At 46.6% G+C, this 18,634-nt stretch overlaps 2 protein-coding genes across 6 annotated transcripts in view; one reads left to right on the top strand and one right to left on the bottom strand.

Annotated features, from left to right (window-relative positions):
- The first annotated feature begins 3,733 nt into the window (after positions 1 to 3,733).
- On the top strand, positions 3,734 to 11,963 carry LOC129833245 (ubiquitin carboxyl-terminal hydrolase 37-like). 2 transcript variants are annotated; one of them, XM_055897687.1, is made up of 13 exons: positions 3,734 to 3,841; positions 3,941 to 3,983; positions 4,157 to 4,276; positions 4,461 to 4,592; positions 6,385 to 6,523; positions 6,651 to 6,787; positions 6,963 to 7,056; positions 7,157 to 7,236; positions 7,410 to 7,547; positions 7,651 to 7,724; positions 8,109 to 8,178; positions 8,263 to 8,401; positions 8,618 to 11,963. In XM_055897687.1, the coding sequence occupies exons 1-12, from the start codon at positions 3,736 to 3,738 to the stop codon at positions 8,276 to 8,278; spliced, it is 1,149 nt and encodes a 382-aa protein (XP_055753662.1). In that variant the 5' UTR covers positions 3,734 to 3,735; the 3' UTR covers positions 8,279 to 8,401; positions 8,618 to 11,963. The 2 variants fall into 2 exon arrangements, with proteins under 2 accessions (XP_055753662.1, XP_055753663.1); XM_055897688.1 differs by lacking the exons at positions 6,963 to 7,056; positions 7,157 to 7,236.
- Positions 11,422 to 18,634, bottom strand: part of LOC129833244 (myosin-10-like) — a 67,857-nt gene continuing 60,644 nt past the window's right edge. For all 4 annotated transcript variants that reach the window (XM_055897686.1, XM_055897683.1, XM_055897684.1 and 1 more), the window contains 14 exons: positions 18,014 to 18,371; positions 17,665 to 17,871; positions 17,475 to 17,579; positions 16,741 to 16,893; positions 16,364 to 16,612; positions 16,016 to 16,228; positions 15,625 to 15,837; positions 15,329 to 15,490; positions 15,089 to 15,217; positions 14,753 to 14,965; positions 14,353 to 14,561; positions 13,961 to 14,069; positions 13,258 to 13,430; positions 11,422 to 13,125 (listed from right to left, as the gene is read on the bottom strand). In XM_055897686.1, coding sequence (XP_055753661.1) covers positions 12,969 to 13,125; positions 13,258 to 13,430; positions 13,961 to 14,069; positions 14,353 to 14,561; positions 14,753 to 14,965; positions 15,089 to 15,217; positions 15,329 to 15,490; positions 15,625 to 15,837; positions 16,016 to 16,228; positions 16,364 to 16,612; positions 16,741 to 16,893; positions 17,475 to 17,579; positions 17,665 to 17,871; positions 18,014 to 18,371 — 2,650 coding nt within the window. In that variant the 3' untranslated portion in view covers positions 11,422 to 12,968. The remainder of the gene's footprint in view (positions 13,126 to 13,257; positions 13,431 to 13,960; positions 14,070 to 14,352; positions 14,562 to 14,752; positions 14,966 to 15,088; positions 15,218 to 15,328; positions 15,491 to 15,624; positions 15,838 to 16,015; positions 16,229 to 16,363; positions 16,613 to 16,740; positions 16,894 to 17,474; positions 17,580 to 17,664; positions 17,872 to 18,013; positions 18,372 to 18,634) is intronic.

The following is an 18,634-nucleotide window of genomic DNA, read 5'->3' as shown; positions in this document are numbered from 1 at the left end:
CGAATAGAAGCAAGCGTACCCCGAACGCCGGGGTGACCAGCTAACTTGGCAGAATGAGCCCACTGAAGAACAGCCAAACGAATAGAGACAGGAACGAACAGAAGCTTACTATGACAAGCGCGCGGCGACGCAGTGTGAGTGAGTGCTTGCTTTACCTGTCTCTCAATTCCCCAGACAGTCAACCCGACAACACGCCCTTCAGGGAGAATCCCCTCGGGTTCCGATGGCGACAATCGATGAGAAAAGTAAGCGCAAGGATGGACCTTATCGTCAGACTGGAAGCGCTGGGACAGAATGGCTCCCACGCCCACCTCTGAAGCGTCAACCTCGACAATGAATTGTTTAGTGACGTCAGGAGTAACAAGGATAGGGGCGGATGTAAAACGCTTCTTGAGGAGATCAAAAGCTCCCTGGGCGGAACCAGACCACTTAAAGCAAGACTTGACAGAAGTCAGAGCTGTGAGAGGGGCAGCCACTTGACCGAAATTACGAATGAAACGCCGATAGAAATTAGCGAAACCGAGAAAGCGCTGTAACTCGACACGTGACTTAGGAACAGGCCAATCGCTGACATCCTGGACCTTAGCGGGATCCATCTGAATGCCTTCAGCAGACAGATAATCATCGAGAGCCTTACGTTCGGGAGCCGACAGAGAGAATATTCTACCCCGAGGAGAAGTGGTCCCCGGATGGAGATCAATACAACAATCATACGACCGGTGAGGAGGAAGAGAGTTGGCTCTGGACCGACTGAAGACCGTGCGTAGATCATGATATTCCTCCGGCACTCCTGTCACATCACCAGGCTCCTCCTGAGTAGAGGGGACAGAAGAAACAGGAGGGATAGCAGACATTAAACACTTCACATGACAAGAAACGTTCCAGGAAAGGATAGAATTACTAGACCAATTAATAGAAGGATTATGACATACTAGCCAGGGATGACCCAAAACAACAGGTGTAACAGGTGAACAAAAAATCAAAAAAGAAATGGTCTCACTGTGGTTACCAGATACTGTGAGGGTTAAAGGTAGTGTCTCATATCTGATACTGGGGAGAGAACTACCATCTAAGGCGAACATGGGTGTGATCCTCCCTAACTCTCTGAGAGGAATGTCATGTTTCCGAGCCCATGCTTCGTCCATAAAACAACCCTCAGCCCCAGAGTCTATCAAGGCACTGCAGGAAGCAGCCGACCCGGTCCAGCGTAGATGGACCGACAAGGTAGTACAGGATCTTGATGGAGAGACCTGAGTAGTAGCGCTCACCAGTAGCCCTCTGCTTACTGATGAGCTCTGGCCTTTAACTGGACAAGACATGACAAAATGTCCAGCAGAACCGCAATAGAAGCAAAGGCGGTTGGTGATTCTCCGTTCCCTCTCCTTAGTCGAGATGTGAACACCTCCCAGCTGCATGGGCTCAGTCTGAGCCGATGGAAGGAGATGGTCGAGATGCGGAGAAGGGAAGCCCCGTTAACGCGAGCTCTCTTCCACGAGCTCGGTGACGAAGATCTACCCGTCGTTCTATGCGGATGGCGAGTGCAATCAAAGAGTCCACGCTGGAAGGAACCTCCCGGGAGAGAATCTCATCCTTAACCTCAGCGTGGAGTCCCTCCAGAAAACGAGCGAGCAACGCTGGCTCGTTCCAGTCACTGGATGCAGCAAGAGTACGAAACTCTATAGAGTAATCCGTTATGGATCGATCACCTTGACATAAGGAAGCCAGACCCCTGGAAGCCTCCTTCCCAAAAACTGAACGATCAAAGACCCGTATCATCTCCTCCTTAAAGTTCTGATAAACGTCATAACACTCAGCCCTTGCCTCCCAAATAGCTGTGCCCCACTCCCGAGCCCGCTCAGTAAGGAGTGATATGACGTAAGCGATCCGAGCTCTCTCTCCAGAGTATGTGTTGGGCTGGAGAGAGAACACAATATCACACTGGGTGAGAAAGGAGCGACACTCAGTGGGCTGTCCAGAGTAACATGGAGGATTATTAACCCTGGGTTCCGGAGACTCGGAAGACCAGGAAGTAGCTTGTGGTACGAGACGAAGACTCTGAAACTGTCCTGAGAGATCGGAGACCAGAGCGGCCAGGGTCTCAACGGCATGACGAGCAGCAGACAATTCCTGCTCGTGTCTGCCGAGCATTGCTCCCTGGAACTTGACGGTAGTGTTGAGAGAATCCATAGTCGCTGGGTCCATTCTTGGTCGGATTCTTCTGTTATGCTGATGAAGGAGGACCCAAAAGCGACGTAATAGAAACAGAGTCTTTATTCCAGTCTTAAACAAACAATGATGTTCCTGGATATTATCCAAAGGTAATCCAAAACAGGAAACTGAAAACCTCTTGTCAGTAGAGAGGAACGACTGGAGACGCGACCACCGACTGCAGGTCGCTTCAGGAAGGCACAGACCGTAGCTGACATAGACACCTGCTCACACGCAACTTCTGACAAATGCAAAAACACTACAGGGCGAAACAAGGACACAGAGCAGCTAACCTCAAACAAGAATCCGACAAAGACAGAAGCAGAAAACAGAGGGAGAAATAGGGACTCAAATCAGAGGGCAAAATAGGGGACAGGTGTGAAAGAGTAAATAAGGTCGTTAGGAGAATGAGAACCAGCTGGGAGCAAGAACGGAACGATAGAGAGAGAGAGCGGGAGAGGGAAAAAGGGAGGAGAAGAGAGAGGAATAGAAAGAGGGAAAGAACCTAATAAGACCAGCAGAGGGAAGCACAGGGACAAGACATGAAGATCAAAGACAAAACATGACAGTTTCATTGTCTATTCTGTGTCCCAAATGGAAGGATTAGGGACAGAGGGTATAACTGTATGGTTACAATGGTTTTATTTTTATAAACATGTATTTTTGCTATTTGTTAGCCTATGATACAGAATTCAATATGATTGGGCGACAAGTTCTTTATTTTATGGTCAGATCATGTGGTTTGGGTGTGACCTTTGCTGCTAGTTCAAATATAACAAGCTCTGTTGTGAAGCAAGAAAGATCTTTTAATTTGAATTGTTATGTACTATATTAGCTATATAATGTTTCTCCAAACAGAAAAAGAAGTGCAGAGTTCGCTTCGGGATTGGGAGCCGCTGTCCATCGCCGTTCCCAATCCCACCCAAACTGACGTCATTGGATGCCAGCATGGTAACTGCGTCAGTTTGGAAAAACCGGGAGAAGAAGAACGTAAAGGATCACCACCAACTTGATTCTTCCTTTGTCTCTTCTTTCCATTTGAAACCGTCTACAACATCTCTGACGCCCCTCGACCCCTTGTCTGGCCGAACACCAATCGGCACTCCATCTCCCTCACCCCCCTCACACCCTGGATCCCCTGCCAGATCCCCTTCCACTCTCTCCAAGTTCTTCAGCCTCTCTTCCCTCTCCTCTCTCCACATGTCATCTATCTTTTCTTCTTCTTCTTCTTCTTCAGAGGAAGGATCACAGACCTCCTCCCCTTTTAGTGTTTCTTCTGTTTCCCTGGCTGTCTCAACTCAGTCATCCTCCTCTGTCACTCCCCCCAGTCCTGCCTGCCCTTCCCCCACAACTCACATCTCCTCCCCTGCCCCCCAGTCCTCCTCTCCAAACCCCCTGGACCACCATGGAGAGACCAACAAAGACAGTGAGACTCCCAGGTACTGCAGCCTGATATCAAATTTCACGCCAACCAACACGATTGAATTGAAATGAAAAAGCCAATGTAATATAGCTAACCTAATGCATATGTCTGTGTGTCTTTACAGAGATCTTATGAGCTCTGAGGTCAAAGAGGTGGGGGCAGTTGTTCCACAGACAAAGAGAATGGTACCCCGATTTGCTGGCATCGCAGGTCTGTAAACGGGTGCCATTTGTTGGTACTATTTTTCTCAATTCATATTTGACAAAGCTTCTCTCTTACCGCTGTCCGTCTCTCGGTCTCTCTCTGCAGAGGCCTCCATTGACCTGAGGGCTTTCTCTGTCTCATTGGAGAGGTAAGTACTGTAGACAATAGCCACCTTCATCTCACTCGACTCTACATAAGAGTGGTCACTCACACCATGACATGGTAAGGAATATCTGCCTGTACATTAAAACAGTGTTCAAACAGACCGATTGGTGTTGAGCTACTGCTACTGAGGCCTGTAACCTGTCTCTCTTCCTTCAGGCCATTGGTCAGGTCTCGGGAAGCCATGGCTCGCCTCCCCAACCTGTTCAGCAAGAGTAGCACCCAGCTGGGGGAGCAGAGCTGCACAGGCGAGGGCGAAGACAACACCAAGCTCCTCGGGTAAAACACACACACATCTACACACACACACTTACTCTTATCTCTGAGCTCTGCTTTTTGTTTTAAATAATTCTGTGTGGTACTCAGAGTTATCTTGCGTTCATGCCTTACAAATCCATTCATTAGTTTACCTTTGGTACACAGTTCAGATATTAGTGTGTAACTGATGGCTTCTTTCCCACAGGTTGCCTAATATTGGCAACACCTGCTTCATGAACTCTGCTCTGCAGTGCCTGCTGGGGCTGCCAGCATTTTGCAGAGACATCCTGAGACAGCAGGACATCTGGAGTTCCTCCCCCTCCTCTAAACTGCTATGGTATACAGCCTCGCTCTCACCCTCCTGTCCCACCTGTACACACACTGGCCCACCCACCTAGACGCTTATAGTTACAGTACACAAGTCCCGCCTCAATGTATGTGTCAGTGGAGGCTGCTTGAGGGGAGGACGGCTCGTAATGATGTCTAGAACGGAGCAAATGGAATGGCATCAAACACATGGAAACCATATGTTTGATGTATTTGATAGCATTCCACTGATTCCGCTCCAGCCATTACCACGAACCCGTCCTCCCCAATTAAGGTGCCATCAACCTCCTGTGGTATGTATGTATAGTATGTATGTATGTATGTATGTATGTATGTATGTATGTACTGAATGTATACTAAACAAAAATATTGTCACGTTCTGACCTTTATTTTCCTTTGTTTTTGTCTTTAGTTAGTATGGTCAGGGCGTGAGTTGGGGTGGGCAGTCTATGTTATGTGTTTCTATGTTGAGGTTTGTCAATTGGCCTGATATGGTTCTCAATCAGAGGCAGGTGTTTTGCATTGTCTCTGATTGGGAACCATATTAAGGTAGCCTGTTTTCACTGTTGGTTTGTGGGTGACTGTTCCTGTTCGTGTGTTTCTGGTTTTTCTGTGTTCACTAGTTCGGGACTGTAGCTTCGTTGTTTTTTTGTCTGTTTATTGTTTTTGTTCATATTGAGAAGTATTCTAATAAATGATGGATACGCACCACGCTGCGCTTTGGTCCTCCTCTCCTTCTACCGACGAAAGCCATTACAAATATAAACACAACAATTTCAAAGATTTTACTCAGTTACAATTCATATAAGGAAATTAGTCTATTGAAAAAAATTAATTAGGCCATAATCTATGGATTTCACGACTGAGCAAGGGTGCGGCCATGGGTGGGGCTGGGAGGGCATAGGCCCACCCACTGGGGAGTTAGGCCCAGACAATCAGAATGACATTTCCCCACAAAAGGGCTCTATTACAGACAGAAATACTCCTCAGCACCCCCTCAAAAGATGCCGCAGGTGAAGAAGCTGGATGTGGAGGTCCTGGGCTTGTGTGGTTACACGTGGTCTGCGGTTGGGAGGCCGGTTGGACATACTGCCAAATTCTCTAAAACAATGTTGGAGATGGCGTATGGTATAGAATTGAACATCCAATTCTCTGGCAACAGCTCTGGTGGACATTCCTGCTGTCAGCATGCCAATTGCACACTCCCTCAAAACCTGAGACATCTGTGGTATTGTGTTGTGTAACAAAATTGAACATTTAAGAGTGGCCTTTTATTGTCCTCGGCACAAGGTGCACCTGTGTAATGATCATGGTGTTTAATCAGCTTCTTGATATGCCACCTGTCAGGTGGATGGATTATCTTGGCAAAGGATAAATGCTCACTAACAGGTATGTAAACAGATTTGTACACAAAATTTGAGAGGAATAAGCTTTTTGTGCATATGGAAAATGTATGGGATCTTTTATTTCAGCTCATGAAACATGGGACCAACACTTCACATGTTGCATTTATATTTTTGTTCAGTATACTGTATGTATGTATGTATGTATGTATGTATGTATGTATGTATGTATGTATGTATGTATGTATACTGTCTTTCGTACACTCTTAGTGCCTCATGATTTTTAAGATAAAACCACACCCAACTCAGCTTCTGATTAACACCAAAGATGATTTTCTGTCACAATCAGGAATCAGTTGAATCATATTTGATCAGAGGCTAAAGTAGAAGCACAGAGCTACTCTGTGGCCAAAGTGAGAGAGTGAAACCTGAATGCATGCTCTTTGTCTCCCTCCACAGCTGCTTTGCCGAGTTACATCAGGCAAGGCTTTCTGGAGGCACTGTCAATGCTAAGACAAAGGAAAAGAAGAAAATCCTTCAAACAGTCAAGCGCTGTCTCTCCGTTTTCAATGAGGACTATGAGGACGACGATGAACAGGTAAGATATTATATGCTAAAATACTCACATAACAATAAACCTGGGACACGTGAAAGTCTTATTGCTCAGCTCTGTTTCAGTTGTAGTTGTTGATGTATTTTCTGTTTCTTTCCCATTCTTCCCTTAGGATGCCCATGAATGTGTGTTGCTCCTCCTCTTTCAGCTGAAGGCGGAGGGTATGGCATTAAAGGGCTCACCAGAGCCGTACACCTGCCCCGTGAAGCAGTTAGAATTCAAGCTGAAGACTTCCCGTACCTGCACCAGGTAACAGCTGTCATTTGTATACGGTGTACCTTGATGTCTTCATCACATTTGTGAGGAGGTTTAATGTCAGCATAACATGCAGGATACAGAGGTAAAGCATTAAGATAGTTAGTGTGTAGAGGGATCAAAAGGTTTGTGTTGGAGAGCTGATGCATTTCTCTCCGTACTTCTGAAGCTGTGGAGTTATAGTGTATGGTCAGGAGGATTACAATCACTTGTCACTGAGCCTGAGCCATTACCTGACACACAGCCTGGACCTCTACTTTAAGGTCAGCACTTAGCTTCAACCAAGAGTTAGTGAGTATGTCAAGGAACACTATCATTAATGTCATAATGTTCATAATTATATTGCTATGCTTTGTCACCTAGCCATCTGCGTTAGAGTGTGCATGCAGGGTGTGCTCAGGCAGCATGGCATCTGTGACTAGGCACTTCCTCACGCTGCCACGGTGAGTCCCCCCATCATCATCTCAGATTACAATTGACAGTCCTGATCTAACTCACCAAACTGGGTTATTGATTTGAGTACAAGACTGATTCCTCTGTCTGTCTCTCTGTCTCTCTGTCTCTCTGTCTCTCTGTCTCTCTGTCTGTGTGTCTCTCTCTCTCTCTCTCTGAGCAGGGTCCTAATGCTTCATATCAAGCGATTTACTGCAGGCAACTGGGAGCCAGAGAAGGTGGATGATCCCATGTCCATCCCTGCAGAAATCACCCTCCCAGCCATATGTGGGGAGACAGCCAATGTCCAGCATGGAGCCAGGTTGGTTTACACTCTGTTTGGGGACATTGCACACTGAATAGCCAACACACACCATGATTTTCACACACTAGATATTTACTTTCAATGCCATCAATTTACACAGGGCAAGCTCCCTGGGGAAAAACAACATGGACAGCACACCTGCAAACTCCCCAAAAGGCACCCTTGATAGACCAGGTAGGACATTGTGTTACTGACATCATGCAGAACACCCTCTCATGAAACAGGACTGTTGAGGAAAGCAAGTCGGAAGCTGAAGTTAAGAGTATATTTGTGGATACGTTTCCACTTCACTTTCTGGTTTGTATTCACACTATATTTAATATACCCCCACCAGCTTCAAATTCCTCTGACCAGCTAGAGAAACCAGCTGACAGTGAGAAAAAGCAGCAGGCAGCCACTGTGGTGAGGAGAGAGAGAGGGAGAGAGAGAGAGAAAAATAAATAACAGATAATTAGATCCAGTTGAGATAGTGGGCGGATCAAGATAAGGCAGTTATAGAAGGCACCCCTATCCTGTAGACAAAATAACAATCCTATTATTAAATGTGTTTCCTTACAGAGACACCAGCCAGACAAGATCTACAAATTGTCAAGTGTAATCTCACATCTGGGAGACAACATGTATACAGGTAAAATGCACGCAGGTATGCAGGCACGCACATACAATTATGAAAGCTTAATGTACACTCTATTCTGTTTCCCTTGTTCCCTAGGCCACTACATCAGTGATGTTTTGGACAGCCGTGGCAGTGGGTGGCTCTGCCTGGATGACGCACATGTCTTGAGAACAGATGAGGCCACTGTGCTGAGGGCGATTGCACAGACTGCCTACATCCTGTTCTATGTCTGCAGGTAAGGCTCTAGCCCACACATTTGAGAAGAATGTCACAAATGGAGTCAATGACGACAATGAGTCATCAAGAAAAAAGAAAGTGTTTACCAAAGCTAGAAAGATGATTCATTGACCACACATTAAGAGTTATCCCTTTAACCTGTAATCCCTCTGTATGTGTTATTTTCCAGACATTGTATATACATGTAAGATCTTCCTGTCATTTCTCATTGTAGTGGAGCAGGTGAAGGAGACCAGGCACCTCACTACCAGGAAAAGCACCAGGAGAACCCATCATTAAACTCAGGGAGAGGCACAGCTCTCAGGGACCACCTGGAGTAGCACCTACCACACACCAAGAAATATCAGATTAATCAAATTAGGCTGCCCAACACCACCATCAACTGCCCTAGACCACCATCAACTGCCCTAGACCACCATCAAGCTGCCCTAGACCACCATCAGGCTGCCCTAGACCACCATCAGGCTGCCCTAGACCACCATCAGGCTGCCCTAGACCACCATCAGGCTACCCTAGACCACCATCAGGCTACCCTAGACCACAATCAAGCTGCCCTAGACCACAATCAAGCTGCCCTAGACCACCATCAAGCTGCCCTAGGCCACCATCAACCTGCCCTACACCACCATCAGACTATCCTAGACCACCAGGACATCAGGCTGCCCTAGACCACCAGGAAATCAGGCTGCCCTAGACCACCAAGACACCAGGCTGCCCTAGACCACCAGGACACCAGGCTGCCCAAGACCACCAGGACATCAGGCTGCCCTAGACCACCAGGACATCAGGCTGCCCTAGACCACCAGGACATCAGGCTGCCCTAGCCCAATAGGACATCAGGCTGCCCTAGACCACCAAGACACCAGGCTGCCCTAGACCACCAGGACATCAGGCTGCCCTAGACCACCAGGACATAAGGCTGCCCTAGAACACCAGGACATCAGGCTGCCCTAGACCACAAAGACACCAGGCTGCCCAAGACCACCAGGACACCAGGCTGCCCAAGACCACCAGGACACCAGGCTGCCCTAGACCACCAGGACATCAGGCTGCCCTAGACCACCAGGACATCAGGCTGCCCTAGACCACAAAGACACCAGGCTGCCCTAGACCACCAGGACACCAGGCTGCCCTAGACCACCAGGACATCAGGCTGCCCTAGACCACCAGGACATCAGGCTGCCCTAGACCACCAGGACATCAGGCTGCCCTAGACCACCAGGACATCAGGCTGCCCTAGACCACCAGAAGAAACAGCCTACACCACAAAGCATGTACCCACTCTAGGCCATCTACTGTATGTTTACAATTGTATAAATATTAAACATCTCACTGACCTAGTGCAATTAATTTTCCTTTACTGTACATGGTAGTTAATAAATGTACCTGCATTGCATTCAGAAAGTATTCAGATCTCTTGACTTTTTCCACATTTTGTTAAGTTACAGCCTTATTCTAAAATGGATTAAATTGTTTTTTTCTTCTTCTCATCAATCTACCCCATGACAGCAAAAACAGGTTTTTCTGAATTTTTTGCAAATTTATAAAGAAAACAAAAAGCTGAACTATCACATTTACATAAGTATTCAGACCCTTTACTCAGTACTTTGTTGAAGCACCTTTGGCAGCGATTACAGCCTCGAGTCTTCTTGCGTATGACGCTACAAGCTTAGCACACCTGTATTTGGGGAGTTTCTCCCATTCTTCTCTGCAGATCCTCTCAAGCTCTGTCAGGTTGGATGGGGAGCATCGCTGCACAGCTATTTTCAGGTCTCCAGAGATGTTCAATCAGGTTCTAGTCCGGGCTCTGGCTGGGCCACTCAAGGACATTCAGAGACTTGTCCCCAAGCCAACCCTGCGTTGTCTTGGCTGTGTGCTTATGGTCGTTGTCCTGTGGGAAGGTGACCCCTTCGCCCCAGTCTGAGATCCTGAATGCTCTGGAGCTGGTTTTCATCAAGCATCTCTCTGTACTTTGTGCCGTTCATCTTTCCCTCGATTCTGACTAGTCTACCAGTCCCTGCTGCTGAAAAACATCCCCACAGCATGATGCTGTCACCACTATGCTTCACCGTAGAAATGATGCCAGGTTTCCTCCAGATGTGACGCTTGGCATTCAGGCCAAAGAGTTCAATCTTGGTTTCATCAGACCAGAGAATCTTGTTTCTCATGATCTGAGAGTCTTTAGGGGGCTTTTGGCAAACTCCAAGCCTGCTGTCATGTGCCTTTTACTGAGAAGTGGCTTCCGTCTGGCCACTCTACCATAAAGACCCGATTGGTGGAGTGCTGCAGAGATGGTTGTCCTTCTGGAGGGTTCTCTAATCTCCACAGAGAAACTCTGGAGCTCTGTCAGAGTGACCATCAGGTTCTTGTTCACCTCCCTGACCAAAGCCCTTCTCACCTGATTGCTCAGTTTGGCCAGGCGGCCAGCTCTAGGAGTCTTTGAGGTTCCAAACTTCTTCCATTTAGGAACGATGGAGGACATTTCCTTTGACCTCATGGCTTGGTTTTTGTTCTGACATGGACTATCAACTGCGGAACCTTATATAGACAGGTGTGTACCTTTCCAAATCATGTACAAGTATTTCTGTTTTTTATTTTGTATACATTTGCTAGAATGTCTAAAAACCTGTCTTCACTTTGTCATTATGGGGTATTGTGTGTAGATCGATGAGGATGTTTTATTTTTTTAATCCATTTTGAATAAGGCTGTAACGTAACAAAATGTGGAAAAAGTCAAGGGGTGTGAATACTTTCCTAATGCACTGTATAAGAGGCAATCTCTATCATTCATTCATGTTGGGTAAAAAGTGGAAAAAGTTAATATTACAACAATATTGTGTATCTACGCACTCCCTCGGAGTTGTAATGTAACCACAAATACAATGAAGTAATGGAACAATGAATGGCAATGTAACATAGACCATACATCACATATCAGTTTGGAAGACAGTCTTGACCCACAACTACTGTGGGAAAGACTAAGAGGACATCAACGTGTTGCACAAAAAATACAAAATATTTTTCTATAATGGATATGTTTATTGGTCTTTTACAACAATAACAAAAAAAGGCTAGAAATACAGGAATACAAGAAATAAAAGGAGATGATGAATACCTGGTCGTCAACAGCCAGTCCACTAATAATAACAATCTTCAGGATGTTAAAGCTTTGAACCCATTGAAATCCTACTTTCTGCCTGGCAGACAAGGCTCCATAAATCATTCTGTTATAACACTGGTTCACACCAACACGATGGGAGAGGTGCTTATGGTATATGACACTAAAGCTATAAAACTGGTTCAAACACTATACACTTTTCCCCCCTCATGTCTTTATTGAGAAGTGTCTTTCAAAAGAAACAGATAAACCTTTTTTCCCCACAATTTGTTATGGTTTAAAATTAATAAAGGCCTCATATGTATTTACTAATTTACAAAATTGTAATTTATGTTTAACAATCAAGGCATCAACAAGTGTGCATATTCAAATTGATCGATTGCTCTACCCTGAACCACTGAATTAAAACCAACTCTCTAACACTCAATAAAACTTCAATAAACATGAATTATCCTTCTGTAAATCATGCTGATATTATTCAGCCATTTGTAATGCATTGAAATTAAGGTGACACGAGATGTCCAAGAAACCTTATGCATTTTGAGTTAAGTATTTTGTACATGGTACAGAAAACATAACTGAATAGGCAGAATTATACATAGCAATATTGTAGTATGTCAAGCACACATTTGGGCTGTCTTCCTAAAAAAAGGGCCTTTGCTCCAAGTCTGACAAACCTAATTCCACACATTATCGTACACCACTTAAAGTAGACTGATATGTCAAATATAAAATGGTGGGTTATTGGACAAGGTTACATTGGTCAAGTTAACAGGGTCTTTTGCTGGTCATATATATAGGGGGAATGCTGAGGCAACATGGCGTGGTACAATCTAATTTACTACAAACCTGCTACCAAATAGTTATTTACATAGTTATTTTTATACTAAACTAAATGGATTGCAGTATCTCTATGACAGTGGTGGTTTTGATGATTCAGTGGGATTGTCATTTAGGCTACCATTTAAAAAGAATTCCCTCACTTATGCTGTGCTATGTTTTACATATCCTGGTCCAATCTTGTACAATCATCAAAGACATGTTTTTACCGACTTGTGTGCAGTCGTCCACCTGTGTGCCAGTAAACCAGCTGAAATGACAGTGGTTAAATTCTATAGAGGGCTGTTTGATTCTAATGCCTGTTCCAGGGAAGTAGCTTAACATAATTATTTGTTTTCCTGTTATTTGTTTTCGAGTGCCTATGCACACTCAGACTCCTATGCAATTTAAATGCACTTTTATCGGCAATTGATGTTAAAAACGAATCCAAGGCTTGATGTGCAGTATATTCATATGGAGGAGATTATGGATTTGCTTGGCCCTGCAGCTTGCCATAGAGGGGTAAGGCAGAGTAGTGGGGTCCACTGCTGGTGTCTGGGGTTAGGAGGACAGGGGTAAGGGTTGTGGGGGCGGAGGCCATGCTGCGTGTGGGCTGGAGGGAGAGCTTCTACTCTGGTTGGGGAGCTGCTGGCGTCTCGTTGGCATTGGCGTCCGTGGGCTTGTTTTCCACCTCGTCGTCGGATAGGAGGTCGAGCGATGTTCCCTCCACCTGCAGCTGACGCCTGCCTGAGCGGCTGGAGGAGAAACTGATGGGGCCTCCACGCCTGCAGGGGACAGAGGGAGCCAGGAGAGGTGGAGAGGTATTAGTAATGAGGACCACAATTTGGCCAATATACACAACTGTTTGTGTGAAAAATATTATCTTAGAGTTTGTGTGTGTGTGGGGCTCTAAATACCTGAGGCGGCTCTTGAGTGTGTTGACCTCACGGCTGAGACCTTCGCTGGCCTCAGTGGCATCATCCAGCTCCCTCTGCAGCTTCCTGCGGTAGGCGTTGGCACGTGTGGCCTCCTCCTCAGCCTCCTCAAGCTGCCTCTTCAGCTGCTTCATGCGAGAGTTGGCCTTCTCCATCTGACTCAGCAAGGAGTCACAACAGACATCAACAATGATGAACAGTCAATACTAATACTTACAATACTCAGCAGTCCTGTGGTCCAATGGTTACTGGAAATAACCTACTGTAGGAAAGACTCTAATCCTAAATCTTCACACCTATCCAATCCTGTCCCACCTTTGCAAGTTGTACTGAATTGGATAGAATTCCTTCTTTAGCTGTGTACATCTTAAAAATGCACTATGCAGAATTAGTTTTGTTTGTGTGAAAACAAGCAGTCATTGTGTAGAGAATCCATAACCAAAAATCTATATATTTTCAGCTGTTGTACAAAACCGAAAGTAAAAGACGCAAAAACTAAACTTAAGAACGGAAAGCATTGAAATAGAGCACATAGAACAGATCTATCGCTTCTTAGACTTGTTTTCAATGAGAATTAAATATCTATAACTCAAATTTCTATTTTCATTTGGTTAAGTCTCCCAAAAAGTTACATATTGTAGCTTTAAGATCTGGAACGTCCAAACATCCATGACAAGCTCCTCACCTGTTCCTTGTACTGGTCGGAATGGCGGCGCTCGTCCTCCACCTGCATGCACACCTCCTTCAGCTTCTTCTCTGTCCGTCTCACAAGCTTATTGGCCGCTGCTCGCTCCCTGATAGGAGGACAGAAGAATGAGGTCATAGGACAGTTAGAGCACCACAGGAACCGCACTGTAACAAAGGCTGTCAGTCATAGATCTTCAAGTACAACTCTTAAGATTGCTTTTGACTCATTACATTGATCACATTAACATTTAGGTCACATTCAAGAACCTCTCTTCCAACGGGCTGAGCTTGTTCTAAAACCCTCATGAACTCCTCCTGAGTCTTGGTCTCCTATTTCACCCTGTCTAATAAGGTATGGAGATGTAATAAGAGAGTTGCTGTGTTTCTCACTTAGCCTCCTGCTCCAGCTGCTCCTCCAGCTGCAGTATCTTGGCCTCCAGGGCGGTGATGGAGGCCTTGAACCGGCTCTTCACGGAGCCCTCCAGCTCACCCAGCTTGGCCCGCAAGTCCTTGTTCTGCCTCTCCAGCTGCTGGCGCGCATTCTCACTCTTCTGGGCCATGCTGCGCTCTGCCACAAGCTCCAGGGTCAGAGTGTCCACCTGGGGGAGGAGAGGGGGAAGAGAGAGGTGGAGGGAGGAAAACAGGGAATGAGGGGAAAGTGAGAGAGATAAGAGTACTTTTTATGGTAGGGGCTGAATAATGGATTGTTCCCTAAAAGTCAGAAGAACAAGGGTAATATGATTACAATGATCAAGTCTCCAACCTGAAAAGATTTCCTCCTGGCTCATACCTGCATGGTGGTCTTGCGGAAGCGGTCATTGAGCAGCTCCATGTTGCCCTGTTCCTCCTCTAGTTCTTCCTCCAGCTGAGCAATGCGAGCCTCCAGCCTCCTTTTCTCATCCATCAAGGCAGACTTGCCCGAGGTGCTGTTGGAGATCTCGTCCGCTAGCTCATCCCGTTCCTGCTCTGCGTGGCGCCGCGCCCTCTCTGACGCCGCCAGGTCCTACAGGGCAGAGGTCAAACACAGGTCACCATTTCTCACAGTAAGACGAGCCAGTCTAGACTACAGGAAATAGCAGACCAAAACACAGGGTTATGACAGGAGCAATGCTACAGCCCACTGTACCTCATGCAGCTGGAGAACCTCGGCCTCCAGGCTCTTCAGCTTCTTCTCGTTCTCCTTGGATTGGGAGAATATCTCGTCCCGAGAGGCCCGGGCGTCCTCCAACTCCCTCTGGTAGTCTTTCATCTGGGACTGAGGGAGAAAGTGGAGATCGAATCCCATTATTGACCCAAATAAAAAAAAATATTTCTTAATTTATTTTTATTTGTCTTGTCTGTTCTACAGATGGTGTGAGTTTATTACCTGCAATTTGCGTAGCTGCTTGATGGCCTCATCACGGGACTTGTTGGCGCCCTCTATCTGTCCCACCATGTCCATCAGGTCCATCTCCAGCTTCTTCTTAGCAGCCACGGCCAGGGCTCTCTGCTTCCTCTCATCCTCCAGCTCTGCCTCCATCTCACGCACCTGAGGAGACCAGGACAGACCAGGTCAGAGGGGAAGGGGGTGGTGTACATTCTCTGAGAGTATGACAACATATTGTTCCTGGAATTTTTTCACACAATTCTTGTTTGTATGGAAGTGATGTGTCCTCTATGCACCTGTTTGACAAGCGCCCTTTTCTTCTCGTCGTTCTGGTCGTCTCGCCCCTGCAGGTCTCTCTCGTACTGGGCTTTCATAGCCTGCATGTTGACCTCCAGACGCAGCTTGGCGTCCTCCGTGGCCTGCAGCTCGTCCTCCAGCTCCTCCAGCTGAGTCCTCATCTCCTCCAGCTGCTGATCCAGAGTCCTCTTGGACTTCTCCAACTCATGGACCTGGACGGTGGTAGAGAAGATACTTTGAGGTGATGCTATTTGGAATTAACTGGCTTTTAAAGTTTAGGGTTAACCTAATTTATTTCTGTAGGATGCAGAGCAGTCCATCTGAAAACAACAGAAGCAAACCGTTCTGCCCTCAGCTGAACAAAACACCGGTATTCAGTGCAACACTCACGTTCTTGCCCACGTCGTCCTTGGAGCTCATCAGGTCCTCCATCTCACTCCTCAGCTGCTTGTTGAGTCTCTCAAACTCCTCCTTGGCCTCCAGAGCCTCATCCAGAGCCCGGGCCAGAGACAGGGACTTGGTCTCCTTCTCCCTGGCCTCTGCCTCAGCCTTGTCCCTCTCCTCAGCGTAGCGTGCAGAGATGTTCTTCTCCTCAGCCAGCAACTACAACACAGGGTAAAAACTGACTTACAGAGGGAAAATGTCCACCATCTATCCACACAACACCATTCCATACTGTGCTCTAAGACCAAGCCAATTTAGCTACCATTATGGATGGCTTAGAGTGATCAGTCAAACCTGGTCAAACTTCTTCTGTTTCTTCTCCAGGTTGGAGACGATGGTTCTCTGGTGGTCCAGATCCACCATGAGGTCGTCCAGCTCCTGCTGCAGGCGGGTCTTGGTCTTCTCCATCTTCTCAAAGGCGATGCCCTTCTCCTCCAGTCTCAGGGTGGCCAGCTCCATGTCCTTCTGCAGCTTCCTCTTCACCTCCTCCAGACCCTCCACCATCCCCACGTCATCCTCCAGCTTCTTCTTGGTCTCAACCAGCTACACATACATAAAGTTTAGGATGGCTACAGTAGGTGGTAGCTTGTTATGGTGATATCATCTGTGTTGCAGTTAATGTGTAATATTATTTGAATAGATACAATTAAGCTGTAAGGCGCTGTGCTGACCTGGGCCTGCAGTGTGCACAGCTGTTTCTCCAGGTTTCTGCACGCCACCTCATCCTCCTCCTGCTGCTCCTGCAGGGTGCTCTTCTCCTCCTCCAGCTGGCGGATATGACTGCTCATGTTCAGCTTCTGACGCGTCTCTTCCTGGAGAAGCTCCTACACACACAGACAGAGAGAGGCACAGATACCATCCCATATCCCAAAGATGAGACATTGACATGGAAACAGAATGCCACCTCCTCTTAATGTAAAATGCCCAATACAGCCATTTTTATATCAAATCATTTTTAGGTAACAGTTAAGTACTTTATTGTAATAGATTTCCATTAAAATGGGCAAAAATAGCTTTTAGCAAAAAAAATAATTTCAAGCAACAATTTCACTAGGACTGTCTGGGAGTGGGGAGGGGGAAACTGAAAACTAGATGCTATTGGCAGATAGGTTTGGATCTCCCTTTATTATTGGTCTATCAATCAGTTTACCGCATGGCGATGTCACCATGGAAAGCCGAAACTCCCACGCATGCAAACCTGCTGATTTAGAAGGACTTGCTGGTTGAAAATACAATTTATGCAACTATCAGGAAATAACACTGATCAAATTTGTTCAGTGTTAGTTTCATCAGCTGTTGTACAATATGATATAAAAGACAGGAAAACAAGATTTTGTCTGCACTGGGCCTTTAAGATAAACATGATGTATTCCTCTCCGTTGAGAGGTTGTCCAGTCTAGCTCACCTGTGTGTCCTGCAAAGCGCTCTCCAGGACAGTGGTGTCTTTAACCAGCTTGATTCCCTTCCTCTCTGCATCTTCCAGCAGAGCAGACACATTATCCAGCTCCGTCTGCACACACAGCAAACAGCACAGTTGAGAGACCATCACCAGCAGAGGATAACGTGTGTGTGTGCTGCAAATGGCCCTCTCTCACCTGTAGTTTGTGGGAGCGGTCGGCCAACTCTCCCTTGCCCTTCTCTCCCTCTGTGACCCGGGCCATGAACTCCTGGAGCTGGGCCTCCAGCTTCTTCTTCTTGTGTTCTGACTCCGTCTTGGCCTGCTGCAGCCCCTTTACCTCACTGACCAGCTCCTTGTTGGCACTCTCTGTGCTCTGCTTGTTCTTCTCCAGGTTGACCTTGAACTGGACACAGACCAAGAGATATTACAATAGGAATCATGCTCAGACAACACAAAACATTTAAAACAGAGGAAGTACTACCTCAACCAAGTGAAACATTTTCTCTGACTAAACATGACCATGCGGTTGTTGTGAAGCCACCCACCCTTTTGGTCTGCTCTAGCTGCTCAGACAGCTCCTCCAGGGCCGTGGAGTGTCTCTGTCTCATCTCCTGGATCTGAGCCTCGTGGTTCTTGGTCTCCTCGTCGATGGCCTTCTTCAGCTCTGTCACCTCCTGCTCACGCTTGGTCCTGAGCTCCTGCTGGGCTGCGGTGGTGTCCAGGGTGTCCTCCAGCTCAGTCTTTAAGGCCTCCAGCTCCTCACTCAGATCTCTCTTGAGCTTCTCAGCCTTGTTCCTAGAGACCTTCTCTGATTCCAGGTCTTCCTGCAGCTCTGCCAACTGGGCCTGTAGCTCCCGTACCTGCTTCAGGGCGTTGTTCTTCTGGGTCACCTCCTCGTCTCCCCTGACACACACACATTTTAAATTCTTTATTAGGATGAAAACTTGTCGTACAAGTGCAAAGGACCCCAAATAGTCAGGCCTATGGTAGGACAGTTGAACTAAGTTGCTATGCATGTATTTTCCACTGGGTGGCAGATTCAGACAATATATCCTGAAATAAACACAGATACCTTGTTTCTGTCACTATCATCGAGTATGTGAGTTGGTCCTGAAAGAGCAGAGTGTTTTTAATGGCCAGTGATCAACACAGACTAGACGTGGGAC

The sequence above is a fragment of the Salvelinus fontinalis genome, chromosome 34 (genome assembly GCF_029448725.1).
Source record: "Salvelinus fontinalis isolate EN_2023a chromosome 34, ASM2944872v1, whole genome shotgun sequence".
NCBI lineage: Eukaryota > Metazoa > Chordata > Actinopteri > Salmoniformes > Salmonidae > Salvelinus > Salvelinus fontinalis.
Note: the sequence above shows the minus strand (reverse complement) of the source record. Positions and strands in the feature narration are given on the sequence as shown.

Coding starts and splice junctions, on each gene's coding strand:
- LOC129833245 (XM_055897687.1), top strand. CDS start 3,736: ATGTCTGTGTGTCTTTACAGAGATCTTATGAGCTCTGAGGTCAAAGAG. Junction 3,984..4,156: donor TTCTCTGTCTCATTGGAGAG/GTAAGTACTGTA, acceptor CTCTTCCTTCAG/GCCATTGGTCAGGTCTCGGG. Junction 6,524..6,650: donor ATGAGGACGACGATGAACAG/GTAAGATATTAT, acceptor TTCTTCCCTTAG/GATGCCCATGAATGTGTGTT.